Genomic DNA, 20,117 nt, shown 5'->3' with positions numbered 1-20,117 from the left:
CTGTATTGTTAGAAGTGTCTGTGATTACATTCTGGGATTTTTCTCAGCTGCTTTGTGTTGGTGACTCATTGTCATTCAAGCCCAGCTGGCACAACTGGGTTCTTGGTTGTTTCTGACTGCTGAGGTTTTATAGCAAGTGTATTGTTAGAGGCAGACAAGGGGAGAACCTTGTGTTTATTACTGTTGAATTCATCCCATTTTTATCACTGCAATCTGCAAGGCCATCTGATTCTTACATGAAATACCTGCCCTTCAGTCCTCTGCCAGCAGTATAATTCCATTTTTATAACCTGTGCACTTCATCAGTACTTCTCATGCCACAGCTGTTAATGAAAGTACCAAGACAGGCAGACCCCAAGCTCCTTCCTTAAGGAACAACTCTGACAAGCTCCATCAAGTCTGACAGTGCCCCTTCCCCTCATTTGTCTCTTTGAAGCTGTATTTTAAAACCTGTTTCCAAGCCTTTTACAGCAGGGAAATGTGACAAGCATTGCCTGCATGGTCCTCTCAGTGTGCTTAACCCTTCAGTGTTTGATCTCTAACACATCTTCTGATCTCTTGAAATTTTTTGGTCAGGTTCTTCTCTATTCTCTGCTTAGTTTTAGTATTTTTTGTCCTTTTCATGTCCGTTTAGTTCTCCAGAGTAATAAGGAGCTTGATCCCAGATAGTTTTACATTTGCTGGGGGTATGAAATCTGCAGTGTTAGTCATGTTCATTTGAAAAAATGTTGGGTTTCTTCCACGTGCAGTCTCCTGAGGTTCAGAATCCACTTTCTATCTCTTATTTGCAGTGTATGATAAGTATCTATAAATCAGAAGTATAATAAGAATCCATAAATCAAACAATAGCTCCAAACACAGTAGTAAGTTATGCACCATAATTTATTATAATACAAACAAGTTCCTCAAACACAATATATTGTCTACTTATGAAAATATCAATATTCACAATTTAAATAGGTGATAGGTCCCATAATTTTATATACCAGCAACTCATCTAAAAAGTTTTTTGTTCCTAGCTGTGGTCTTCAAGAATGCATACCTATAAGTAATTGTAAAACTGTCCATTCACAGCTTATTTTTTCTAATTGTAGATATTTGAAATATAAATTAGAGTACAAAAGACCATCTCCACAACAAAGATGGTTTTGTCTCCAGGATACTTTTCCCCTAAATAATGACACTACATGTGCTTGGTTAAGTTTTTTCTATTGGAAAATTAGGAGGTACAAATAATACAGCAAGACAATGGCTAGTTAGCAACAGTCATGGCAAGATGCTTCACACAACCAAAAATAAGGCAAGTATTATCAACAGCAGCTCCCATATGGCAGACTAAAAAGTCAATGCTTTATTATCCAAACTGGACTCTAAGAAGGTTTTGAATGTTTGCTAACAAGATACAGCTTGATCCAAAGCCCTCCTAAAACGATGGGGATTGGAAAAACCAACCACAAAACCCACCAGCAGCCATCCCTTTAACTTCAAAGGGCTTTAGAAGCAAGCTTTTAAAGCCCTGCATTACCAGAAGTGAAATGATCAATCCACTGTACATGAAAATTGCACCTTGTCATTCCTAAAAAGATATGGAAAATGATTGTGAGCTTTTCCAAATAAGTTACAAGAACTGAACGCGTTATTTTTCATAGGGAAAAAAAATGTGCAGAAAGATTTTTGTTTTTAAATATGGTAATTTACAAAAATACATTATCAGGACAGAAAAAATCAGATGACACTGATAGTTTGCAGGATAAACATTATGTTACAAAAATTAATAAGTCACAGCATGTGAATGGCAGCATATGCCATGCACTTAATTGAATTTTTTAATAAATAAAAGCCCTAAACATTCACTATTTTCTTTAAGGTTACTATTATATTAAGTAGAATAGTGAACTTCTTGTATAAATAGGTTTTTTTTCAATAGATACATTCTCAAAAAATGAGCCACTTATCTATATAGATATTGCACTCCAGACTCATTCACATTTAACTCAGACAAGCATTCCTCATAACAAATGTAGAATAAAAATAAGTTATAAATACAGTGTTTTTGCAAAATGAAACGTACAGTACCTCTTCCATAAGGTAACTTTGGTTACTATCAACTGACAAATATCAGGGGGAGGTTTCTGAGAGAAGGGCAGGGAGGATGGCCACAAAACTGGTTTTCTGTAAAACACTATAAAGGGAGTAATAACTTTAACCTTGTCATGACCAATACAGCAAGGCTGAGCATCCCTTTTACACTTTATTATTGCAAGGGTGAAGCTTTGAGATCACAAAGATGAACAGCCAAGAGACTGAGAAGAGCCAACAGACTGAGAAGCTCCTCATTTCTCTTTGGGGACATTGAAATGGATTCTATCCCTTTGGTGGGTGAGGCTGGAAAGGGTCAGCTTTGCCCTCAGCCCCCATTTCCCCAGACATGCTCCTGTCCTTGCTCTGTGGGGTCCCTGGTGTGCCTCAGCAGCTCACAGAGAATTGCTGAGAAGCTCTGCCACTGGGAGGGCCCTGGGCATCCCCTCTCTGCCCTGAGTGAGCCTGGATCTCTCTGGAGAGCACCCCACCATGCTGTGCCAGGGTCCAGGTATCCCTGGCCTGATATCCACGGCCTGGTGTCCATGGCCTGGTGTCCGTGGCCTGGTGTCCGTGGCCTGGTGTCCATGGCCTGGTGTCCATTGCCTGGTATCCATGGCCTGGTATCCATGGCCTGGTATCCATGGCCTGGTGTCCGTGGCCTGGTGTCCGTGGCCTGGTATCCATGGCCTGGTCTCCATTGACTTTTATCCATGGCCTGGTATCCATGGCCTGGTATCCATGGCCAGGTGTCCATGGCTGGTATCCATAGCCTGGTGTCCATGGCCTGGTATCCATGGCCTGGTATCCATGGCCTGGTATCCCTGGCCTGGTGTCCATAGCCTGGTATCCATGGCCTGGTATCCATGGCTAGGTGTCCATGGCTGGTATCCATAGCCTGGTGTCCATGGCCTGGTATCCATGGCCTGGTATCCCTGGCCTGGGGTCCATGGCCTGGGCCTTTGCTGCTGGGGAAGGTGAGCTCAGCTCTGGTGGGGATGGCTCTTGCAGGATGTGGGTACCAGGCACTGTGCAAACACCACCTCTGTGGCACAAGGATACCAGGCTCTTGTCCTCAGCAAGACTTCACTTGGCATTTCTTAGGGGATTTCACCAAAGCTGAGCCATCCATATGTTTTAGAGAGATGTTTTCAGCCCTCTGATCCCACCATAGCAGGACTGACTGGATCCCTCCTCAGAGCACCTCTCTGTGTTGGTTCCTGATGCACCACGAGCTCCCTGTTGGCACTGGAGATGGGCACAGGCACAAACACAGGGTTAGCACCAAGCTAACTCTGATCCTGAGGCTCTGCTGTGTGCACTGACCACACTGGGCTTTTGTTCACCACACACCTTCACTGCCCTCACACCACACACTCACACTGCCCTCTAGTAAGTGCCCAATGAATAAAGAGGTTGTGGCATGTGGCTCCAAGAGACCACATGCCAAGATCTGAAAGGGAAAGAAATTAAAAGAAATGCATTTTCAGCCTTTCTGTAAATTTCTTATTTTCTACACTCAGTATTGATGGGATGCTGGTTTTTGAGTGTGAAGGAAGAGAAGCTAACCTCCTCTAAATAAGTGGAATACTTAGATCAGCTTAAACTAAGGTTTCAATGTTTTTACTGCTGTTGGGTATTTAATGAGTTTCTTTCACAGTTTTTTTTTTTTTTTTTTTTTTTTTTTAACAACTAAATGGCAAATCTCCAAGAGGATGGCATCATCCATCAGGAGAAAATCTCAAGTTGGGGTTTTTACATGTTAATTCCTAAAGGCCTGAACACGGGGGATAATGAGAATCTGTATTGATTAAGAAGGAACCTGAAGGATTTGATCACTGCTCACAGGAGCAGCTTCAGTGAGAGCTCTGCTTTAGGCAGGACTTGGTTTCACCCTTGAAAGTCCTTAGACACTATGACTGAAATAGCTGGGGAAAGATGCTGCTTTTGTTCTTGGCTCTAGAGACATCCCTCCCTCCCTCAAGCTCCCCTGTCTCAATCACATTCTTAAATAACAACTTAAAACACGCAAATATTGGCAGCTTGCAGGATTGCTCTCCATGCCAAGGCTGCAACAGGTACTGTATCAGTCCTCAAGCTTGTTCAAATGTGCCACAACCAGGCTTGTCACCATTTGTGTCTCATAGGCTGCCTCCTGCAAGGAGGCCTTGACAGCACAACTGTGTCTGGTGGCATTTCATGCCAGAACCGACACATCATTTTTGGCAAGTGCACACTCCAGAAATGGCACCTTCCACAGTACACAAAAGCATCTGTTTACTTTCTCAATAGCAAACTGATGGTCAAGTAAGGTTTTGTTGTGTTTTAAAAGGTTGTAATTAAGCACTGCTGTGGCTTTGCCCTTCTGATGACTTTGGATTGCACTGGTGTTGGAATGCAAAACGTTTGAGTGTGACTGAACACTAAGACTTGAACTCTGAAGCATATTCAAAATGCTATAGAAGAGATGGAGGTGTTTGCCTTCTCACTTCTGCTCCTAAAATCAAGTGCTCCTGTTTTCTCCCGACAGTCTGATCTGCCCCTGGCCGCCCAGGGAAATGAAATCAAATGACCTCTCTTCAAAACAGCCATTTCAGAAAATTACATCCTGAAGATGTAACCACTTGAAAGGAACTTGCACCTGGAAACTCCAACTATTGGCCTTTTCATGGTGATATTTTTATAGGCTTCCCATTCTTATCATACTGGTAAACAAGCATTTTGATGCAGTGAGAGTTGGCTGGGGAAATCCAAGGGCTGCTCGTTATGGAAAAGTTATGGTTTGTATAGAATTGCACAGGTTGCTTCTGACACTTAAAGAAGGCTTTCAAGGTGGCAGCTGCCATTGTGCGAAATCTTTTGCTAATAAAACAGTAGAGGAAGAAATTAATTGCAGTGTTCAGCAGCGCCAACATATTGGCGATGTCCGACACAATATGGACCAGCCAGCTGTTGTTTATAGGAGACACGTAGAGGTGATACAGTATCATGATTATTCTTGGTGCCCACAGTATGGCAAAAATAGAAGTTATAGTAAACAAGATGGCTGTTGTTTTCCCCGTGGAGTACCCGCGCAGGCGGAAATTGCTCTTTCGCCGCAGCTTGTACACGATGATGGAGTTCAGGATGAAGAAGATGGAGCAGGGCACCAGGTACACAGTGAAGCAGTGCACCCAGATGAGGACGTGGTGCACGGATGTGCTGGTGTAGTCCTCAATCCAGATGTTGGGCCACCAGTAGTAGGGGATGCTGGTGAGGAAGCAGGTGATGTAGACGCTGACGATGACCTTGCGGGTGCGCGCGGGGTAGGAAACCGTGTGGTACTTGAGGGGGTGGCACACGGCGATGTAGCGGTCGATGGTCAGCGGCACCGTGATCCAAATCGACGTGTGGATGGAAGAAAACTCCAAAACCTCGATTATTTTGTCCAGTACATGAGGCATCTGTTTGTTTAAGATGAAGTCTTCCATGAGGAAGTCAACAAAGACGATGAAGAAGAGAACCAGGATGTCAGCAGCAGCTAGAGCTAGAAGGTAATTATAGGAGGACTTCTGCCTGCGAGCTACAAGCTGGGAGAGGATGATGACTGTCAAGATGTTTGCTGTGGAGAAAGAAACACAGAGTTAGGCTATTAAGATGTAACATCAGATTTTCTGAGCACTTCCTTGAAGTTGTTCAAGCACTTGACAATATGACCACCTTAATAAAGTTCAAGAAACCAAAAGGAAAATGCCCCAGTCTGGTCTCTCAGAGAAGCTGTTGCAAAGACAGAAGCATGTGGCCCTGCTTTCATCTGTGGAATCCACCCCCTGAGCAGGGGGTGCTGGGACTCCTGTCTGAGCACACAAAGGGAATGGTAGCAGGAGAAAAAAGCTCACTGACACATTTATTCTTCTTTCCCACCTTGCTTTTTGCACTTTTTCATATAACAAGGCATGAGTGAGAAGGGTAGTTTATATTTATATAGAATATAAACAGCCTTCGTAGTACTTGAGAGAATTGCTGGAACACTAAGGTGTAGCCAAATTTTAACTACTTCCTCTTGTTTACTAGAACTTACTGTGCAGTCTTGAATTGGAAAAAAATAAAAATTCCTATTATTACTACTATCAGTTTGGCTAGAATGAGACAGACAAGATTGTTCCCATCAGAGGCTGGCATCACTTGGCTAGAATACTTGAAGATGTGCTTAAAAATCAGAGATCTGGTTTACTGTACAAGTGACTGCCAAATGCTTGTAGTTGATACTTTCCCAAGTTCTGTAAATCACTTCTTCTGGGCATTCAGTGCTTCAAACATTTCTGCCAGCTTTGATGGATTTCCCAAAACAAATCAACAATAATTGTAAAGATTCCTTTAAACCAGAGAAAAAGGAAGTTGGTAACATAAAGGTAATGACAGTCTAGGACATGTCCTACAACTGAAAATGCTTGTTTTAAAAACTGTTTTACTTGGCACTGAAAAAACTTCCTCCTTCATGAATGCCTTCAAAGCCTGCTGTCTGGGAGCAGATTTCTGCCACCAGGGAAATGAACTGCAGCAGAGTGAATGATCTTGACTAACAGCCCTCACCTATTTCTGTGTTAACTGAATGTATTAATGTTGTTCTTGGAAAAAAAATACTAAACCAGACATGACAATCAACTGACTCTTTTCCTATATTTAAAAAAAAAAAAAAGAGAGAGAAAGAAGCACGATCTTTCCAATGGTTCTGTCTCAAATTGCCTTCAGGGGAATTTTCCCAATTCTGTCCTCCATTAACGTGAATGCAACTGCATTGATTTCAGCTCAGTGCAGACGTGGGAGACAAGAGGTGATACAGGCAGAACTGCTGTGTCATTTTTCACTTCCTTGCTGAGAAATGCCTCTGCTGTGCCTGCTGATGAGCCCTGGAGATGCAGTGAGTGATGTACTGTCAAGGAAATCCTCGAGCTGGAGTGTTTATCATGGCTCTGCAGCCACTGCTGGTTTTGGCCAGCCGGGCTGACTGGCTCAGCTTCACAGATATTGGATGTGACCCATGGGGTGCATCTTCTCTTTAAATCCTCTGGATTTGACTCATTCCAGCCCCAGCAGCTGGAGCCAGTGAGCAGCAGGGGGATGTCTGAAGGCCCTGGTCCCTGCTGGTAACTCTGCCTGAGTGCCAGAGCAGCTCCTGCAGGGGTGCTGAAGCCATGCTGTGTGGAGGTACAGCAGCCCTGCTCCTCACACGTTCCATCTATTGCAGGGCTCCTGCTGCTTGCTTCTAACCCCACTTTGGTTTGCCACAGGAGCGGATTTATGAGCAGTCCCTTGTACCCTTTGCCCCTCTTTGACCCTCTCTCAGGGTTCCCAGCCACAGCAGTGTGCTGAAATGCAAGTTATTTATCTAAGGCCAGCAAGGCTTGCTTGGTGAGGCAGATTAGAAAATTGATCTGACAAAGTACACATGAGATCTACCCAATTTTTTTCTGCAAGGGTTACTTGTGTTACTTGTGTTACTTGTGTCTTGCACTGGAAACACTTTCTCTGGGATCACATTAGAGCTTTTTTCTTGCTGGAAGATGTGAAATATAGTAACACCATTTACTTTGTGAAAGCAGACACATTCTGGGGTGCAGCAGAAAGTTGCCAGTATGCCAGTGTCTTAGCACAGGGTCTGTGAGTACTTTTCCTGCTGCAAACTTTAGGGAAAGTGTGGATGAACTATACCTCAGTCCTTCATCCATTTCCTAGCCAGCGTTAAGTTGGTCCTTGGTGTGTCCTCAAACAGTATCTAAAGCTCAGTAAAATGGGAGGTGGGTGGGCACACCACTCTGTGACCAACTGTGTCCTTGTGCCAGTCTCTCAGTAACTCCTGAGTGTCCTCAGTGTGCTGCTCTCCTGTGGGCAAAAATTACCCACTGGGGGTGAAAGTAGATAGAAGAGTATTTGTGACCATATTTTAACCCTGTTGACACTACACTAATTCTTGCAGTAGCATGGTAGTCTGTAATAAGAACTATGGCAGAGATGATGATGATGATGATGGAGATATAAAAATATTTGTTTCTGCTGTAATTACATACAGCTGCTGGATAGGTCAGCACCCCTAAACTGTCCTGGATGGTACTCTGCCCATTTCTTGCAGAGTATTTTCTAGATACTAAGTGGTTAAGATCATTTGAATTTGAAAGAGATTGATCACTGTGCTGGGAGATGATTAGGGGATGACAGATGGGAATTTATGCCAGCATCACTTGCTGCAGTGCAGTAGTCTGAATTTATAAATATCTGTTTGAGAACCAGGGCTTGATTGGGGACTAGCCGGCTGAAGTCTTGAGGTGCTGCTGGCAGATTTAGCAGCAACTGTACAAAATGGCAGTCTCAATTCTTTCCCTCCAGGCATGAGGACATGAGACATTTGAGACACAGCATCCAAAGGTCTCTGATACCCAAGCACCTTTGTTCCAGGCTGCCCAAAACAAGGCAACCTTCTAATTCAGCCAGGCTTCATCACAGGACACCTACATCCCTCCTTTGACATCTCTTCTGACTTTATCAGCTTCTGAGTACAAACTGCAGCACCAAAATTCACACCATTGAGGTCCTTTGTGTCTGAGAGGAATCTTCCTTTAGGAGTAACTTTGGTCCCTGTGTGGGTTTGGGTTTATTTCCCATAGCAAAGCTGTGCTGCAGAGCCTGGGCAGTCCTCTGTGCCTCAAAGCAGTGCCTGTGCCCCAGGGCACAGTTTCACCCCAGTTTCATGGATTGCAGCCATCACTCAAACAGTGTCTAAACATGGCCTTTGCAGGGGATTTAAAAGCTCCTAAATAGGCATAGTTCTGGGTTTTATTTGTGGGTTTTGTTTTGTTGGTTTTTTGGGTTTTTTTTTAAATTGAGAGCACTTTGCACGTACACAGCAGCCTGTGCAGTCAAGTGGCCTTTACAGCACAAGCAGCAGCTCCCTGCATTGGGAACAAGGTGGTTCTGTAGTTCAGCAGTTCAGCTTTATAAACTACCTACATGAGGAGCCAGGAGTGCTGCTCACTGAGCATGATAAACAGGAGGTCATGGAATATAATGGACAGCTTTTACCCAACACAGTTGTTGCTAGGATCACCACAAATTATTGTGTGATGTGTGAAACTTCTCTGCAGGCTTAGCAATGGTCACCTGACTGGCACAGAGACAGCTTACAAATGGGAAATTTTAAGTTGCTTCAGAAAAAAATGTTAGTAACACCTCCTTCTCAGATTTAAGAACTCCAAGAATGTAAGTACAATATGCTAAAAAAAAGCTGTGAAAAAAGGGATGTTCTGGCTTGATGGGAATAGATGATTTCCTCTAAGCTAGGAGGCAATATTCAAATGTAAACAGGTACTGTGTCTAGCAGGCAGATCTGACCATGGTTCCTAACACAGCTGCTCACCAATAGCTACCAGACTGGAGATGAGGATGGCATTCAGCCCTTATTTTGTCTGGGAGCTCTCTGGAGAAGCTGAAGACAATGGGTGATTTCTGACAAAGGTGCTACATAACAGAAGTTATTAACAAAAAAAAAACCCAAATAAAAAAAAAACAAAAACAAGAATACTGTGGCAATGTAAATACATAATAATTACTCATGTTGTCTATAGCTGGTCATGTGATCTTTTTAAATGACCTCTGGATGCTGTTTGCCCTTAAAGAAGAGAGTGGGTCCACATTTTCTTCTTACAACCAATGTAAATCAAACTCAGCACTAGAGCAGATGGGGACAGACTGAACAGTGCTTCAGTTTGTTCCTCTTTTATTATCATATCCTGAGTTCCTTCCTTAAACTGTTGTGAAGCATAAAGGGATACTTTATAGAATATAATTAGTGCAATACAAATTTTGTCTTCCCAGGGAGTTCCTGTGAGGATTGATTTTTGAAAATAAATGGATTTATTTGTTGTTCAGCTGTCTGATTGCTGTCAAACAGCACACAGCAAGGCATCCCATGAGGGAAGAGCTGTCAGCTTCTGCTAGTGCCTGCACCATCTCCCAGGGAATGGAGAGGGGATATATGCAAAAAAAAAAAAAAAAAAAAAAAAAAAGAACATCATAAAACTATGGTAGGCATGGATGCAGGATTGCTACTGGAGATTTCACATCCTGTACGAAAGCCCTTGTGTGGCTTGTGATTAGAAAATCCCATGTGCAGGGCCAGACCATGCCAGTTCTGAGGGTGGAAGAGAACCTGGAGGTAGAGGATGCCCAAGCTCCTGCCCAGGACAGCCCAAAGTCCCTCCTGTGTGCAGGAGCCCGGGTTAGCTACTGCCAGGGAAAACCCAGCAGGGCCCTGTGCTTACAAGTCACAAGTGAATGAGACAGTCACTGCCAGAGGCCACACTCTGACAATGAAATCTGGCCTCTGGGGCCATTTTTCTCACTGACAGCATTTATTAGCTGAGATGGCTCTGGGGAAGGATGCAGTGAATGAGGTACTCTGCTCTGCAGCTGGCACTAGCCCTCAGTGGGTCACAGAGGCCAGAGAAGGATTTCAGTCCAGAACAAGCACTTCCCTCACTGTTGGAGGGCATAGACACAGCACTGGCACAGAGCTGCCAGGGGCTGATACTCCCTCTGAGCCAGGCTGGAGTGCAGCAGCTTGTCTGGCAGAAAGGTGTCATTGCATTGGGCTGCTTTTGGCTCTCCCAGACCACTGGAGGTTTCCTGGAGTATTCTGTATTAAACAGGGCTCTTTCTGCAGTATGAGAATGGCCCAGAGGAAACACTGGGCTAGGATGTGGGGAGGTCTGCTTTGGGCTCACTGGGGCCACATGTGTGTGAATGTGATAGGGATCTGGTTCTCCTCTTGCCATCTTCACCCTCTTGTCCATCTTTCCTGAGATGGACTTGCAGAGCAGAAAGTCTCTAAAGAATCCCAGACATTCCTCCTGCCACTCCAAAGCCTTATTCAGAGGTACCCACACAAGGATAAAAATGTCTAAAATGAACATCTCAAAGTCCAACCTTGCATCTTGCTACCAGAGCAATACAGCTTTCTAATGGAAACTGGTGCTGGGAACAGAAAAAGTGATCTGCAAAATTATGCAGAAATCATAAAAGGAATTTGGTTATTCATGCAATGCATCTGGACAGACAGGGATTTTCAAGGCAATTTGGGTGTCTCATTTGGCAGGTGTCTGTGCCTTCTAAAAGTGGGCTGTCAGTGCAGTGTAAGGGGTCTCAAGCTGAGTAACTCGAGCTCCAGGGTGACAAAACCATTCTACCCTTTTGATACCAAATGCCAAAGTACAGAGGCAGGTGCCAAAGGTGTTTCATGGGATGATGGGATGGAGAGAGGATGTGATTTCATAAGGACATTGCTATGAATTCTTTACTGAACATGAATAATTAAGAGGATTTTACCTTTGATTGTGGTTTTGCTAAAATAAACCAGTCTTTATGTCTTCCTAAAGCATTAGGTAATGCAATAGGAGCCCATGCTTGCAAACCCCATGGCCAAGCTTTCTCAGAGACAATGCCAATTTTACACAGTATGCAGGAAATTACAGACTTTGTAAAACCACTGCAGTTTGGCTTTATTCCCCCACGGAGAATATACTGCATCCCCACTAGATACATCACTCTTCAGTGTGCTAGTCAGGACATTGAAGAAAACACACTTGGAGTGAACAAATATGTGAGAAATATCCTGGTCTGATGTAACTGACTGACAGGTGATTTGTCTTGAGACCCAAAGCAACCTCTAGAGCACCTGTCCATGCAGGCAGTACTCCATAGGATGGACAAGATGGAGAGGATTAATGACTGTACATTGCAGGGACTCTGCTTCAGGTGCTAGAAGGGAAGATTTCAGCGTTACAACAGGCAAGCTTCTCTTTTCTTCCATGGATAGGGGGATAAAATTATTTTTGGTCATCTTCTGGTCCTGCTTGGCTGCCTGCACTTCATTCTCTCTGCACAACCACACTGGGGTCCTGAGGGGCAACTAATATCACCTTCTCCAATGAAGTCACCCCAAGAACAGCACCAAGGGCACGCCAGACATTGGGTTTTAGTATCTCTTAGTACATATCTGTATTCTGCAAAATGAAAAGTGATTTGTGTGTATGTGTTCCTGTGCTCAAGGAGTGAATTTTGGCTCTCTTTCCTTTTCTGGTGTCTCAAATCTAACGAGAAAAGAGATTTTAGGCTCAGAAAGACCACCTGAAACAGCAGGTGGAAGCTCTTGTGGGCAGGGATTGCTTTGCCCTTGGTGTGTGAAAGCAGAGCACACAGCCCACCAGGACATCTCAGAGTTGTTTGTTTGCCCACACCAAATTGTGACGTGTGTGGTTAAAGGCCTTCTGCTGGCTTGTTTCTGCTGATTCACCCCATTTCACAGAAGGGAACAGAAGGAGGATGAGGAGGAGAGAACTAAGTCAGGGGGTGGATGAAGAACAGCAGTATATCAGACTGCCTGGTGCTTCTGAATGTTTTGACTTCTTAACAACTGGGGGCTCTGCATTACCCACCTACCGTGGAAACTGGCTGTGCTCTCTCTTTTGTGTCGTTGTCATTTCAAGAAAAAATGTACTTTGGAGTTTTTCCTTTCCAATCCATTTTAGCAGCCTGCCATGCAAGGTTGTGCACTTCATAGTCTGCTGAGCCTCCCAAATATGGCACCTCATTATCATTACAGCCCTGACAGTGCTGCTTCCTACTGACGTGGCAGAAGAAATCCAAAGTTAGCAATTGCACTCTGTCTAGTGGCATCCAAAATGTACAATCAACTTCTCCACAATCCATGCATTAGCATGGATTCAGCCACATGCTGCCTTTCAGGCTGCAGGATTCTAGCAGCTACAAAATCTACATATGTACTGGCCAAAGGAAATCAGTCCCATCTGCACACCTTGCTGTCACCAGTTCTGTGCAGGAACAGAATGAATCTATTACTTTTCATAATGGTTTTTCTCTCCTAAAGAACAAGCACTCATTTTACTATAGGAAATGACTCATTTTAAGCATGTTAGCAGCAGTTTTGTTCCCCTCTGTCCAGTACTGCTACTGTAAATGAGCTGTAATGCCTTTCAGTTGCTCCAATAGCCAAGCTAAAGTTCTGGCAACCTATTTGTCCCCTTTTTACTAGGATGCAATGTACTGGCCTTGTGTCCAGTTCAGATTTTAAGTCAGAGAATGTATGGCCTTTGAGTAAAAAGGGGTGGTTGAATCAGGTCTCAGGAGGGTTTGGTTCTTATTCACTAATGAGCACCAGAAGAGTGCTGTTGTTTCAAGGTCATAACTCTACATTGTCACAACTCTCCCACTCATATTTTCAGATCTTCCTTTAGCACTTCTATTTTTCAGGTGTGCTGCTATGAGAAAGGCTATTTATCCAGGTGTTGGAAATGGTCTCTTTAATCAGAAGCCAGTACTGTGATTGCAGAAGAATACACTCGGCAGCAGATGGCAAGAATCCAAAAGGAGTCAGACACCTCACAGTGCTGTGTGCTCTGTGTACACCTCCCTCTGCCTGCTTTGGCATTTACTGCTACTACACACCACGTGAGTCACCCACAAACATTGCTGGCTGTGCCCCTTTCTGCTCGTGGGCCAGCTGGGTCACAGCTGTGGCACAGGGACAGCAATGCCCTCCAGTCCTGTTCCCCCACACAGCTGAGGGGTGCAGGGAGCACAGCTGGGCTGCTGCATGGTGGTGGTCTCTGATCAGGGATGCTCAGCCCACCAACAGCACCTGCCTTGCCAGGATGATCACCCAGGCATGCACATCCCCCAGACAGCCTCCTTATTCCAAACTTTATAGAGAGACAAGGCTCAGAAGGATCAGGTCTCCATCTTTTCTATGCCTATGACTATACTGCAGTTTGCACGGGCACAGTGCACAGTGTGCCAATCCAACACCCTGGGAAGCATCTGCCCTGCTGTGCAAGGACAGCAATCTGTCATCTGTCAGGGCAAGGTCCATAACGTGTATCTGTCTCTTCACAGAGTGTTAAAGCAGTTAGGCACTCCTGCTGAGCTGACAATTTCCTCCAGGTCAGGACTGCAGCTTCTCTCCCTCCACGTGGAGCCCTGTGAATGCACTCTGTGCTTGGCTGGGCTTTCAGTGACTCAGGTTGTCCCCATCTCCACGTCACCTTGTTCAGCAGCAGGTCTGACATGAACTCTACCTGTTCACACCTTCCAGCTGGGAGCATCCAAGCATGTCCAGGCTGCCTTCCCAAGCTTGTCCTGAATCTACATTTAGATCAGTTTGACTGGGTTACTGCAAAAACCTAAAGCACAAATAAAAGAAGCAGCTGTGGACCAGGCACCTGAAGTTTGGAGTGGCACTTCCCTGGGGTGTTGCTGTGAGTCTGTTGCCTTCTGGAGATGCTGTAAAAGTGCTGTGCTTTGTGTCACTGGGATGCAATGATACCCAGAGCCAAAGCACATCCCAGGTAGGGAACTGACTGGGGAGCAAATGGAACCAGCAATCCCACTGGGACTGGCTAAGGAAGCCGGATTTCACTCTGCCTCTCACACTGTCAGGAGGGGATGAGCCCTGAGAACTTGGATCAGGCCAGACCCTGATCTAGGAAATGCTGATGCTCTGTCCTTCCAGCAGCAATACACTCCATTCCTGATGGAAAAGTGACTGCATGCAAAGCAGCTCCACTGCTGCTTCTCCCCCTGATGAAGCAGGAATCAAGGTCAAAGCCAGGTGCCTGCAGCAGGCAGTGCTGCTTCTGTGCCTGACCTTCTTGGTTGTGTTCAGTGGCCCCAGCACAAAGGAGCTCTTTGGTGCAGCAGCTTTGTGCAGCCCTCACTGACAAAGGGACCGACTGAGAGTGGTACCTGTTGATCTTTGCTTTCTCACCTTTACCAGCCCCCTCTTGGACTGAATCAGAGCAATTTATTCCCTCCTCCACATCCAACACCACCCCTTCCCTAGCATTTTCTCTCACTAAAGCAAGGAACACTTCTATTAAGACTTTTTCCAGCCTTTCTCTTGCCTCCCAGCTATCTGCAGGTTCTTCAGAGGTTCTCTCTGACAGACGAGGGAAGTATAGGGTTAACAGAGCAGGGGCTGCAGAACAGCTCCATAAATGCTCCATAAAAGTTTCCCCTGTAAAAGGGAGAGAACCCCACTTCCAGTGCCTCTGCCTGGCATTTTCTCCTTGCTCCCTGCAGCCTTATCCTGAGACACCCCACTCCTGGTAGCAGGACCTGTGGGACACCTTTGCACGCCTGCACTCAAAACAAGTTTCAGAAAGCTGTCTCTGTCTCACCAGCCTCTGCTTAGAGGGAAAAGCAGCAGCCTCCTGGCCCAGCTGCCTGAAGGCACGATGACCCCTGGCAGACCTGCAGGCACCTGGGGTGCAGTACCAGCCATGCAGGGTCAGTGTGCAATGGTGCCTCTGTGGGTGCAGCCAGAGCAGCGCTGAAGGGAGTTCACTTTGCTCTCCTCTGTGCTTTTTACAGGTTTTCTGGTGCCTGGTTGAACAGAGAGGCAGAAGGAGCCACTGCTGAGAGCAGGCTCTGCTGAGGTCCCTGGTTTATATAGGGGCAGGAGGCAGAGGTTGCTTCTCCTGCACACACAGCCAGGCCTGGCAGCGCTTGGCCTCAACGTGGAGTTGTTGAGTTAGTGAAATTTCCTTCAGACAATACAGCAGGAAAGGCAGAAACAGTTAACTGGCTTCTCTTCTCCTCAGTCTTTCTCCAAGATTTGTGGCAAGGAGTTAACTCTTTCCATTTCAGCAAAACACTGCACTAGTGCTGTGTTTGAGGACACATCCTAGACAGGGTTTCTCTTAAATTCATGGCATCACACTGAGCTAATTAGGATCCCACAGAGTTCAGGACTCTTTTTCTAACAGCCAATAAAGTCTGCTACCTTTACAAATTTCTAATGTCAAAAAACTGAAGAGCAGCTTCAAATTAAAACATGAAAGCTCTTTTTAACACTGGTGTCACCCTGTACCCCATCCTCAATGAAGCCTGGCTGTGTGAGTCTTCCCCTAAGCACATCCAGCTTGTTCTCATCTCTGGGCAGTCTCATGAATTTCTCATGCACTCAGCTGTGCATTTACTCAGCATACTGTGCATGTGCAGGGAGTCCAGCTGTCAGTGCCAATGCTATCCTCAAATAATGTGCTCTGGACACATCCACACCTGATCTAAGCCCACTGAACTCAGCACCACCACATGCTTTGGCTAGTGCTGTTAAGCACTGGCACCAGTGCCACTGCTCTAATCAACTGATGTCTGATCCCCTGAGAAATGCAGGAGACCACTGCTAATTTGGACCACGTCTGATTTTAACTATGCTCCTAGAATGACAGTGTTAGGTCTGTAATTACAATGCAGTATCCCCAGGGAGCTGGTGCAAGTATGTGCAGAATGTTCATTAAATGATTTTTCTTGTCTGTGCACTCAAGACTTTTCCCCATTTCAGAAACACACAAAGGCAAGCTTAGCCACAGAGTGCTTCATGACAACTGCTTCACCTGATAATCCTGAGAGGGTCTTGCCCAGTTCCTGGGGGACTGGCGCTGAAATCAGAGCCTGTCATTACTGTGGACATCTAAGCAGCCTCTGAGGAATTAATAAAGAGGAAACAACCTCCTCTCCCTGCTGGCTGGGTCTCTTCAGGTCAGGGCTGAGACTCATCAATGTTTTGGAGCACAGACACTTGCCTGTGCCCTGCATCCTCTGTGGGTAAATACAGGACTTAACTTTCCAGTTCTCTGAACTATTAGCCAATCAGGAAATTTTAATTACAAGCCAGAAATGGGGGAAAAAAAACCCCAAACCAAAACAACACAAAGCACATCAATTCATACAGAGAGTGGTAATTGCATGCATGCTGCTCAGAGGCAGGCTTCTGTTCATGTCTGATTTAAAATTTTTCTATGAAATAAAGGCTTGAAGAAGGAATGGAGGTGAACAAGCATTTAGAAACTGCAAACTATGACCCATCATTGCTGCTTGCCATTCCACATGGCACTTAAAATGTGTAGCTCTGCATAGACACAACCAAACTCTCCTTTACCACACCTTAAAATACCAATTCACCTTGGTGCATCAGAACTTTTCCCCAACTTATTCTACTTGTCCTTGGCATCACTCAAAGTCACTCTCAGGCTGGAGGCGTTAAGCCAGTGAGCAAGACACGCTGTTTGTGCACCCAAGCTGTGCTGGGATGGCAGCTCTGCCCACAGCAGCTCCCCTCGGTCCTGAGTGCTGAGGCATCTCACTGGCAGCCCCTCGGGGGGAAGCAGCTGCTCAGTGCCTGTCTGGGCTCAGACAGTGCTGCCCATGGGATGCTCGTGTGGCATCGGCACGGCTGGGGCTGTGTGCTGCCAGTGCTGCTCACAGGTGTTCACATCCAAGCTTGGGACATCCTTTCCTTCCTTGTTTATGCTGCTTCTAGCTTTTCCCATTCCAAGCATCTCTATAATGTCTTTGTCCCCTTTTTGAGCAGGAAATTTTGCTCAGGACTATACACTCTGGAGACTGGTGCCTGTCAGCTGGGACTTTATTCTGAGCCCTGTACCTGCACTCAGGGGTCTCAGTGCCAGCATTGCCATTGCCTTTGCAGCACACTGACCTCAAGACTGGACTTTCCACCTCCTGTCCTGCTCCACCAGCCACAGGGGCAGGCACATGAGTATGACAACTGCCTGCTAAGCTTCTGACAGCGTGCTCCTTCCCCAGTCAAGTTCTGTGGTGGTGGCATGTCCCTTCCTAAAGCCAGCCCTGCCCCACGGAGTCAGATAGGGATCTGCAGCAGAAAAACTCGGCAGCTACACTTGTGGTCACTGCCGGCCGGGCAGGCAATCGCTGAGGACCTGGCCGTCCGGGTACCGCTCCGGTACTCCATGGCCACAACGACAATGGCACAAACTTCGCGACAGGCTGACTCTGTGTGTCAAGTTCAAAGTCAGGATGCCCGAAGTCGCGGGGGAGGGCGAGGGCAGGCAGGGACAAACCCCAGTGAGGGAGGCAGCGCCGGGACGGCAGCGCTCCGGGCGGGGAGATGATGCTGCTGTCGGGGGGATGCTGCTGTCGGGGGGTGCTGCTGTCCGGGAAATGCTGCTGTCCGGGGGGAAGCTGCTGTCCGGCGGATGCTGCTGTCTGGGGCATGCTACTGTCGGGGGGATGCTACTGTCCGGGGGATGCTGCTATCTGGGGGATGCTACTGTCCGGGGGATGCTACTGTCGGGGGGATGCTGCTGTCGGGGGGATGCTGCTGTCCGGGAAACGCTGCTGTCCGAACCTCCCGCGCTCATCCCGCCGGGCACGCGTAGCCCGGGACATCCCGAGGACACGGCGGGCGCTGCCCCCGCCCCGCACAGCGGGCAGGAGCCGCTCCGGCGGGCGCTGCCGGGGCCCCGCAGCCTCGCCCGTCCCGCGGCACTCACCCGGCAGCCCGAGGCAGAGCAGCAGGCTGTAGTAGACCACAGGTGCGTACCGCAAGCCGCAGCCATAGCGGTGGTGCGCCAGGAGCGAGCCGTTGTGGAGGTGGAGGTGGTTGTGCTCCATGGACCCGCTGTCCCCGCTGCCGGCGCTCGCTCCCCGCACGGGCCGCCCCTCGCACGCTCCGTGCGGCGGCGAGCGCGGCGCGGCCCCGCGGCGGGCGGCGGCGGCACATGGCGCGGCCCCCGGGCGGCCGGCGGGGCCGGGCCGGGCCGGGCGGGGCGGGGCGGGACCGGCCCCCGCCTCGGGCCGCCCCCGCCGCCAGCGGGGAGATCGCCGGGAGCCGCCGCCTGCCCGGGGCCGCGGGCTGGCCCCGCAGCGAGCGGCAGGAACAGGGACGGTCATCCGAGCCGGCCGCGAGTGTCACTGGAGAAGGGCAGGGGCGAGCGGCGTGCCTGGCTGCAGCCCGGGCTGCGCTCCGCACCGCCTGGGGAGGCAGCGGCTCAGCCGGCAATGCGCGCTTGTGTCTGCGGCATCAAAACAGCGGGGTTCGTATGGCACTGTCCCCTCTGCTCCCCGCCGTGCCGCGGGTCAAGGACGGGGCGGGCAGCGGGGACAGTGCCCGGTGGAGCGGGGACACTGCCGTGTTCCAGCAATGACACACTGCCCTGCTCCATTGGGGACCCAGCCGTGCTCCGGCTCGGACACAGCCGTGCTCCAGCAATGACACACTGCCCTGCTCCAGCGAGGACACTGCCTTGTTCCTGCGGGGACACAGCCCTGCTCCAGCGGGGACACTGCCGTGCTCCAGCGGGGACACTGCCGTGCTCCAGTGGGGACACTGCCTTGTTCCAGCGGGAACACAGCCCTGCTCCCTCGGGGACATTGCTGTGCTCCAGCGGGGACATTGCTGTGCTCCAGCGGGGACACTGCCGTGCTCCATCAATGACACACTGCCCTGCTCCAGCGGGGACATTGCTGTGCTCCAGCGGGGACACTGCCGTGCTCCAGCGGGGACATTGCCCTGCTCCAGCAATGACACACTGCATGCTCCAGCAGGGATGCCCCTGTGGACGGCTCCCGCAGGACAATAATGGAGAGAAATCAGAATTTCTAAAACCTTCTTCACCATTCCTTAAGGCTTGTGTATGTCAGTACATAGTCCCAGGTATAACTAATAAAGGATTTAGAGTTAGGCTTATTACATCAGGGTGATTGAGCCCTGTCCTTTGTGCTCTTGGATGCACTGGTCAGGTGTGAGTAGATTGATATGTCCAGGATGTCGTGATTTAGTGATAAAATAGAAGTTTCATTACAGTGCATGCCTACTAAGCAGAAAACAAGATGTCTTTTCACCCAAAGTGTGTAAGGTTGAGCCCCACAGACCAGCACTGTGTGTTGGAAGAACCCCCTGGGTTTCTGAGGCTGCCAGGAAAAAGCACGAGGGATGGACGTGTGCAGTGTGTATGAGGTTGGTCAAGGAGTGTCTGATGGGATACACACAAGATACAGTAGGTGGCTCACAGAAGTAAATAAAGATGTGTTCCTTACTCTCTGAAAACACCTGACTGTTTAGGGTGGATAATGGTGAACCATTAGGTGATTAAGTGAGGACTTCTGCACCTTTGGATTTCCATGGTCTTGTTTGAAAAGGAGTTTAGCTTCTGTTTGGAAACACAACC

At 47.7% G+C, this 20,117-nt stretch overlaps 1 protein-coding gene and 1 long non-coding RNA gene across 2 annotated transcripts in view; one reads left to right on the top strand and one right to left on the bottom strand.

The window, feature by feature from the left end:
* Positions 1 to 20,117, top strand: part of LOC134426696 (uncharacterized) — a 57,749-nt gene that overhangs the window by 28,086 nt on the left and 9,546 nt on the right. The window lies entirely within an intron of this gene.
* Positions 865 to 18,594, bottom strand: GPR139 (G protein-coupled receptor 139). The gene is made up of 2 exons (XM_063171915.1): positions 18,441 to 18,594; positions 865 to 5,680 (listed from the first exon to the last, which is right to left on the bottom strand). The coding sequence occupies exons 1-2, from the start codon at positions 18,559 to 18,561 to the stop codon at positions 4,746 to 4,748; spliced, it is 1,056 nt and encodes a 351-aa protein (XP_063027985.1). The 5' UTR covers positions 18,562 to 18,594; the 3' UTR covers positions 865 to 4,745.

This window comes from Melospiza melodia, chromosome 18 (assembly GCF_035770615.1).
Source record: "Melospiza melodia melodia isolate bMelMel2 chromosome 18, bMelMel2.pri, whole genome shotgun sequence".
NCBI lineage: Eukaryota > Metazoa > Chordata > Aves > Passeriformes > Passerellidae > Melospiza > Melospiza melodia.
This window is presented reverse-complemented; position numbering and strand designations above follow the sequence as displayed.